Here is an 8977-nt window from a genome sequence, read left to right as displayed (position 1 = left end):
TTCAAAGACGTGCTATATTTTTTATAATACTTTTATTATTTAATAAGTAAACCATCATTTTATTTTCTTAAATTATAAAAACTTCTTCAAATTGATCATTGTCATTTTATTTATTTTAAAAATGAATTTGAGTGATTCACGTAATTTCAAAAATTAATTTATTAATTAATTTTTTTTTTCTTATATATTATTATAATTTATTCTAACTTCAAATTTATTCAATTCCAAATTCATTATATTATATATATAAATGCAAATTTCATCTTAAAAATTAATTTTATAAAGTTACGCAGGTTATTTATTATTTTATAAAGTTACGCAGGTTATTTATTATTTTATAAAGTTACGCAGGTTATTTATTATTATATTATTTATAAATATATAATGTAAATTTCATTTTAAAAATTAATTTTATATATTTATTATTATATTATTTATAAATATATAATTTTAAATAAAGAAATTTAAGAATAAAATTTACTTTATAAATTAATTTTATTAAATTATATTTAAAATTTATTTTTTAATAAATTTAAATTATACTTGAAGTATTGTACATTTCAAATCTAAAAAAAAAAAATCGATTACAATTTTCTTATTAAAAATATGTTTCTTGCTAGCACTTCTCTTTATTGAAACTGTTTTAGATAAGAATGGGTTATAATTAATGGAAGGTAGCACATGGGGAAGGAAATTTGGTAGGGCGGCCAAACTCTGTGGGACCCAATAGAGGATGATTGAGTTAAGCTACAGAGAAAAAAAAAAGTCAAAGTAGTTATTTGAATGAACTGTCAAAGATTTTGTGATTCCTTCTCAGACAATGTGGTACTCAAAATCACATTTAAACTTCTAACACCTTCACCAAACCACAATATCTAAATAATTACAAAAAATCAATCAATATTTTACATCGAAATTAGTAAATATATTAACTTTATATTTTTATTTTATGTGTATTTTTTAAGTTTTGACTGCTGATGTGGTGCTTATACATTAAAATAATATATAAATTTAATTATTTTCTCAATTTTGTTGTGGTAAAAAAACACTAAATATCAAATTTGAACATAAAATTAAAATTACAATCATTTACTCTTCGAAACCAAAGGACTAGTTTATCAAAATCAATTTTCTCTCTTAGTTTTTTAAAATGAATGATTAAGGATTAATTTCTTAGTAAACAAACATTATTGAATGTGACCATGCTTATTTTAGTTAAAAAAAATAGTATTGGATTTTGAATAGAAGGATATTTTTAATATAATTAAAATAAATAAAAATAAATAAGTTTGGTAAAATAAATTGGGGTCCACTTGACTTAAGGAGGGGATGAAATTGAGAGGTACTATAGTACAATACCTAATAATGCCAGGTACACTTCAAGGGTCTCTCCAAATTTTAAACACAATAAATAAATCACTTTTTTTTCATCAAATCAAATAATAACTTATTGATTTAATGATTTTTTTATATAAAATTTAATTTTATTAATGTTATATCAGTTGAAGCTGAAGTTCACATGAGATAAATCAAGTTTTCAAAGACTGATCCAAATGAATTAATTAATATATCACAGTTAAATATTTTATATACTATTTATAACATAAGAAAATAACTATTATTAATAGTTGGTTTGATAGAAGAATAATAAAAAGTATTTGAAGTTCCCTTTTAATATGTATCTATACATAATATGTTGATTCAATTTCATAAACTTTTCCATTGTTATTAACATTTTAGGAAAATATTTTTCATTTAAACTATAATTGGGTATAGTCTTATCTATCTATCTCATACATTTTTAAACTTTAACGAGAAAGGTGTTAAAATATAATTTTAACACTTTTTTAACTCTGCTTCTAATTATTTTTATTTATTTATTTATTTTAATTGGCATGGACATTTCATTTTTATTTAATTATAATATTCTTATTTTTAACTTAATTTTTAATTATCTTTTATATGTTATAACAAGATAAAAGTTGTTTATATAAACTTAATTCAACCTAATTAGATTGATTTGACTTTTTTTCATATTAAAATTTAAAAACTCTTTCTAACATTGTACTAAATCCATTGTTTCCTGTGGAAAAAAGTGCTTAAGGGTTGAATAATTCAAAAACTAAATTCTTAAAAACAAACATCGTTTATGTAGTTGACGATTACTTGGCCGAAAGGGTTTCAAAATTTAAAACTCATGGGATACTTTTTTTTAATTAACCTTTTGTTTAAAAATGAAAATTTAACAAAACGAAATTTAAAATAGGAAAAAGACTAAAAAATGTAAAATTGAAAAAAAAGTCAGAAACTTCAAGGTAAAAGTATAATGTATCTAACTTAATTACGGAAAATTCATTACTAATATCTAAACCTGACTAACCCAACATTAACTCAGATAGTGGATTCAAACTATGACCACTACTATTCCTACCACCTCGTTTAATTGAGTTGCACCTAAATGCTATTTTTTATTTATTAAACCAACCCTAATGCTTTTGGTGAATTAAAGGTATAATATTGAATATAATATACTGCTGGTTAAGGTAAAAAGGAGAGGAAGGAAAAATTTCATATTATGCTGGGAGACATTGCTTTTGCTAATTTGAAGTGAAAGGTGTTCCTGCCGGTTGAACTGGGTATTTCTTTCTGTACAAACTTACCCGTCTGCTAGGTCACCCCTTTCTGGTAATCTGCGAACACCTGCAAAAAAGTAAATAAATGGACGCCCTAGCGGCCGTTTGCACTCCGACGCTCAAGTCAGCTAACAAGAAACACCAAAACTCTGCACCTTCGTATCGAAGCACCGTGAAAGACACTTCTGAAGGTGGTAAAGAACTGTATATTGTGTGTTGTTTTCTGGTCCTGGCAAACAATCCTTCTCTAGTCCCTCGTGCGTAGCCTTAGGGCTCGAGCAAACACCTAGAGTGTGTTCTGGGAAAAATTTGCCAAAGGTCCGATCAAAAACTCTTTTAATGCCACCCTGCATTAAACACGTCTTAAAGTGCATTTAAGGCGCTTTAAGGCGCATTCAACACGTTTCCTTAAAACCTTTAATGGAGACATTTAAAGTGTTTTTAAAGTGTTTGGAACGTTAACTGGAATAAAAACATACCTGATGGGGAATCATTAATGTCCCCTCATTTACTGCCTTTGCTAACTTCTCGCTGACTTGATTACTATCACACGTGGAGGGCCTCACGGCGCCGTATCCCAATCTTAGGGACATTCTGTCGCGTGAGTTCCCCCCTTCTCGAAGTGCTGCTGGCGCAGGGGGTGACATTCTGGGTGCCAACTCATGCTCCTCAGGTTTCAGCCACTCACCCTGGGAGTGTATCTACCTTCCTCTCGCACCATGCACCTGGTTCATCCATGGGCATGACCCTCTCTTGGGTCGTAACTATCCCAAGTCAGGATACTCCCCACTGGTATTGGAACTATGGCCTTGAAGCCATCTTTCTCTCCCCTCTAACTTAGCTTCTGGCGATTTCGTCCCCTCCACAGTCTTTCCTACCCGTGGATATCGGGGGCGACGCCATCAGTGCCTTATATTGGCGACGCCATCAACGCCTTATCCTGGCGACACCCTTCTACTGTCGACGCCTCATCTTGGCGACGCCTCTTCTTCTTGGCGACGCCACATCCTCCTTCTTCGGGTCCCTCACAGGGTCCTGCCGTATCTTTGACTTTGACTTTAGTCAACGTCCGGGGACGGGACGGTACAAAAGGTGATATAAAATCGATCTATTTCTGGCATCATATCCATAGTTAGTGTCTTCATCATATTTAGAAGCTCCAACTCTATATCAAAATCACGGTCGATATCGTCATTATCATCAATATGGTCATTATCATAAATAAGAAAATCCTTAGGTTTCTTATCCAATAACTTGTTCAGAAATACTATAATGAAAGGAACATATGAGTTTTTCGCAATCTCTAATCAACGATAGAATAAGATCCATTTTGAATCCTATTTAAGGGATTCCTTGGTTTGGACTGAAGAAGCAATGTCACTCGATACTTATCAAACTGACTGCAATCTTTTTTTGTATGTGAGGATCCCACTAGAACGCCTTCTACTTCTAATAGGCTATGAACCTAAACTCTATTAAAAATTATTTTTGGAATCTTACATTATTAGACATACTTTTAATTATAATTAGATGATTAGACAAAAAAAAAAGTTTTCTGAATTGCTTTTTTTTATAAAAAAAGAAGAAGACTGAAACATCCTTATTTTACTGTATCTATTTTTTATTTATGAATTATTTATGTCATTCATATATATATATATAATACTTGTTATATGATCAAACAATTTACAAAATTATGTTGAGAGAAAACTATTCGTACTGCGTGTGATTATATGCTCCTTGACAATGTTATTCATTGTTTTTATTTAAATAATCAGCATTAATACTATATTTAAAAAAAAAAAGCAAAAGTATCTCATTTTCTATTATCATTTTACTCTTTTTTTTAAAATTTTCTTTTCCAAACCTGACATACCATAAATTTATTAAAGTGAGCACGTGGCTATATAGTTCAAGCTCGTGGATATTTTAAATGTTTCACATTCAATTTTGGGCCTCGATTATCATTATGTTTATACAAGGATTAGGGTTTTTCCCCCAATGCACCAATATCTTTTCAGTTAAGGATTAAATCTTTATTAATAGTGTATTCAAGAGAAAAACAAAATTATCTATTATTCATATAAGCATTTTTGTTTTGTTTTAAGAGAGAAAGACAGAAGACATTTGTTTTAGACTATTAGTCAGATTCGGTGCTGCCCATGTTTTTTTATCGTGGGCCTCCGTATTGGGCTTTTTATGGACCCCATAAGGCCCATACTTAAACACTATGTTCGTGCTTTATTTCGTGCAAAAAGATTAAAAAGCAAAACACTCTCCCCTTCTTTTCAAATTTGATTTTGGTAGCTTGATTTTGCCACCACTAAACTAAGAATGTTGTAGAAAAGTGTTCTTTTTCTTCTAAAAAATAAAGTGAAATTTGCTTTAGTTTCATTGTTGACGATAATTCGTTTGAAGAGTATTTGTTACTTCAAGCAATGTCTTTGTTGTAACGTGAAATCTCAGTTCAAACGAATTATTATAATTATTCTTAGCAGTTTAATTGAAAGAGATTTGACAATAAATATAGATTGAACGTGAGTATATGAATGTAAAAGAAGAAAGTAGAATGATTTACAGAAAGAGAAAGTAAAAAAAATGGTTGTAGATGAAATTGAAAGATTTACCGCAAACAGAGTAAGGAGTAATGATGGAGGAAAGAAGGTTACGGTTTTGACTGAAAGTAGATGATGGGATGAAGAATTTTGCCATTAGGAGCGAAGCATGGAATAGGAGTTGCAGTAAAAATAAAAATGGAGACTCGAAGTTCTAGGTGAGGTGTTTAGTGGTGAATAATAGTAAAGGAGAGTTACATTAGATTGAAAGAGATGAGTTATTAAGGAGTTTGTTTGTGAGAGTGTGTTTGAAGTTTGAACGTGAAGCGTTGGATTGGAGGAACAAAAGGTGGATATTGGTTTGAGAGTTTGGAGATGCTGGAGCCTACCCTTTTGCGGGAATCTGTCTGATGCCACAGCCAAGTCAGTCTCAGTAACTGCTCATCACTGACACACATAGCTACCCTTCTCTATCTCTTTCTCTTTCATTGTTTCACTACCTAGCCATTTTGCAAACTCCAACTCAATAAATGTGGGAACAAAGGTGGAATTGAAAACGTGGAGGAATCAATCAAGGTGGCGCAGTCAGGAAAGGGAGGAGAGGTGAGGTGAGGTGGTAGAGAGAAAGTGATGGGTCAGGGGCTGAGTTGCAGAGGGAGCCATGAGCATGGCCTATTTCGTGCTGTGCAGCATGGGGACCTAGACACTGTAGCAGCTTTGTTACACACACACCCTTCTCTCATGAACCACACCACTGTCTATGATCACCACTCCCCTCTTCATATTGCCGCTGCTAATGGCCAGATCCAGGTGCCCCTTTCTCCTTTTTCCATTTCTTCACACGCAATTTCCCAATTGGGTATTCGCTCAAAATTCCCTCCCCGTCTCCTCACCTAAAATACATCTCTCTATGCTTATCTTCTTTTCCTTTTTCTGCTTTTCTGCCAATTGCTGCAGGTTTTATCTTGGCTTTTGGATGGATCTGTGAATCCGGATGCGTTGAATCGCCAAAAGCAGGTAACTTGGTTTCTATTGAATCTGGGATTTTGTTTTTTAAATGCTGCTGTACTAATGTTCATTGGGTTTTGAACGATTCAGACACCGCTTATGTTGGCTGCAATGCACGGGAAGATCGCCTGTGTGGAAAAGCTCCTCGAAGCTGGTGCTAATGTATGGGAAGTTTCAAATTTGAAAAATTTCTTGTGATGCTTTTGTTTTGCCAATAGAATCCCGAGTACTTGTTCTATGACTAGAATGGATATATTTTATTGAAAACGAGTTTAAAAAAATTTCAGGTATTAATGTTTGATGCGTGTTATGGAAGGACCTGCTTGCACTATGCAGCTTACTATGGCCATTCTTCTTGCCTTAAGGCAATTCTCTCTGCTGCTCAATCTAGTCCTGTGGCTGCTTCTTGGTTGGTTCTTTTTTTCCTGATTTGGCACCCCTCCTGATTGATTGATTGATTATGTTGGTTTTTACAAATTTAAAAGAAGAAAGTAATAGAATTGATTGCAGGGGGTTTGCTCGGTTTGTGAATATTAGAGATGGAAGGGGTGCAACACCTTTGCACTTGGCAGCCCGTCAAAGACGGCCTGAATGTGTACATATTCTATTGTACAGTGGAGCTCTTGTTTCTGCTTCAACAGGGAGATATGGGTAAGTGGGGTTTGTGACAGGCTTCAATTTGATGTATTAATTATTCATTTGTTCTGTGGAATAATAAATTGCTATATGCAGCTGTCCTGGGAGCACTCCTCTTCATCTTGCAGCCAAAGGGGGGTCCTTGGATTGCATCAGGGAACTGTTGGCATGGGGTGCAGATCGCCTTCAACGTGATGCCTCTGGGTAAACTACTACTTTTAATCACTGCAATACAAACAAATTGATTCATCTTTCTCTTAATTTCACACTTGTCTTGGTGGGCCCTCGTCTTGTATTAATCCAATTTATTGTTTGAGTTTTCTCTTGATAACCATCCACCAATAATATAACACCAAAAGTAATTATGCAAAAGTCAACGATTCCTAATGCCATGGTATATTGGACTAGTTGGTAGTGGAAAAAACCTTTACTTACTAACTGTGTGTTTCAATTGAGTTCTTCTTCTTATGCCTATGATCCTGGGGAACTTTTCAGTTTAAACTACTTACCCCTCATCTTGCAACATGAGTTATTGATAAAAAATTTATTAGTGATATTTTAGATTATCGTATTAATTTCTGAATTTGCCTTAACACTCTATGTTGTGTTTAAGCAGGCGTATACCTTATGTAGTTGCTCTTAAACATAGACACAACGCATGTGCAGCATTGCTGAATCTTTCGTCTGCTGAGCCTCTTGTATGGCCATCATCTTTGAAGGTGATCAGTGAGCTTAATCCAGACGCCAAAGAATTATTAGAGCAGGCCCTGATGAACGCAAACAGGGAAAGGGAGAAAAACATATTGAAAGGGAGTGATTACTCTCTTCCATCTCCAGCACACTCTGATGGGACAGATGACAACATTTCTGAGGTAATTAGACACCCTTTGAATTCACACTAACTTTTTTGAGTTTGCTATTATTTTTTTACATGCGTCATTGGATTGATTTAGGGAAACATACGTATAGAAGTCTAATTATTTGGATTTTAGTTTTGTAAAATGTAGCAGCATTCTAAATTAATTTTGATATTTCAGGTTAGCGAGACGGAATTATGTTGCATCTGCTTTGAGCAAGTGTGCACAATTGAGGTGCAAGACTGTGGTCACCAGATGTGTGCACAATGCACACTAGCCCTGTGTTGTCACAACAAGCCTAACCCTTCTACTTCTCGTATTGTCCCACCAGTTTGTCCATTCTGCAGAAGCAGCATAGCAAGATTAGTGGTTGTGAAAAAAGAAAGCCTTCATGACATTGATCAAGATGGTGTTGACATTACTTTTTCCAAGCCTAGCAAGTCAAGGAAAACCCGAACCATGAACGAGGGTGGCAGCAGCAGCATCAAGGGATTATCAAGTGTGAACTCATTTGGAAAGATGGGTGGCCGCAGCTCCGGAAAAATTGCTGCTGAAAATGAGTGGGAAGATGATAAACAACAGTGATATGATGCTGTTCTTGGTATGATGTTTGTGCTTATCAAACAAAGAATCATTACTCCTTGGGAAGATATGGTAACAAGTTGCTTGACCAGCAAGGCAAAATAAAAAATATAAATAGTAAAGGAGAAAGGTTTCATTTTATTATCGGAAACTAAGTAAAGTGATTATGATTGAAGTTGAGGTTGGTTGGGTGAAGAAAAGCTGCATGTCATGTTGTAAATTGTAATATTATCATTGTTGTTACTTGAGAAAGAAGAAGCATCGCCAGCATCGATGGTTTTGGGCGTCGTGATTGAAATGAGATTTTTTTTTCTCAAAAAATAGGAGTCTAAGATCATATGAAAATGTAATGTGTATTTGCTTCTGATTTGTTTCTTTTATACCGAAATGGACAATAAAATACAGAAGGGCTTGGTGTTAATTGGTTGGCATGTGATTGTGTCTGCGGAGGCTGAATAATTTAATTGTGCACTCACTGCACAAGAGGAACCTTACATTTAATATAACACAATCCGGACAAGTTCATGTGTCAGGATCACTTGCACCTCATTGGCCTTTTAGATAACAAGTTGAGGGGCAGAATTAGCATCATTGGTGCAATAACTCTGAGCACTGATTAGCATCAACAACTGTGTTCTTCTAATAATTTTTGGACTGAAATAGACACGTACTGGCAGTTAGCAGAAAAGTAGGATGAGAAGTCCTG

At 33.8% G+C, this 8977-nt stretch overlaps 1 protein-coding gene across 1 annotated transcript; it reads left to right on the top strand.

Annotated features, from left to right (window-relative positions):
• The first annotated feature begins 4929 nt into the window (after positions 1-4929).
• LOC137824493 (putative E3 ubiquitin-protein ligase XBAT31) lies at positions 4930-8692 on the top strand. The gene is made up of 8 exons (XM_068630155.1): positions 4930-5998; positions 6146-6205; positions 6287-6358; positions 6484-6605; positions 6707-6847; positions 6929-7036; positions 7449-7704; positions 7870-8692. Exons 1-8 carry the CDS (start codon positions 5819-5821, stop codon positions 8272-8274), a joined length of 1344 nt encoding a protein of 447 aa, XP_068486256.1. The 5' UTR covers positions 4930-5818; the 3' UTR covers positions 8275-8692.
• The last annotated feature ends 285 nt before the right edge of the window (positions 8693-8977 follow it).

The sequence above is a fragment of the Phaseolus vulgaris genome, chromosome 11 (genome assembly GCF_000499845.2).
Source record: "Phaseolus vulgaris cultivar G19833 chromosome 11, P. vulgaris v2.0, whole genome shotgun sequence".
In the NCBI taxonomy this organism is placed as follows: Eukaryota; Viridiplantae; Streptophyta; class Magnoliopsida; order Fabales; family Fabaceae; genus Phaseolus; species Phaseolus vulgaris.
The sequence above is the reverse complement of the archived record's forward strand: the minus strand, read 5'-3'. Positions and strand labels throughout refer to the sequence as shown.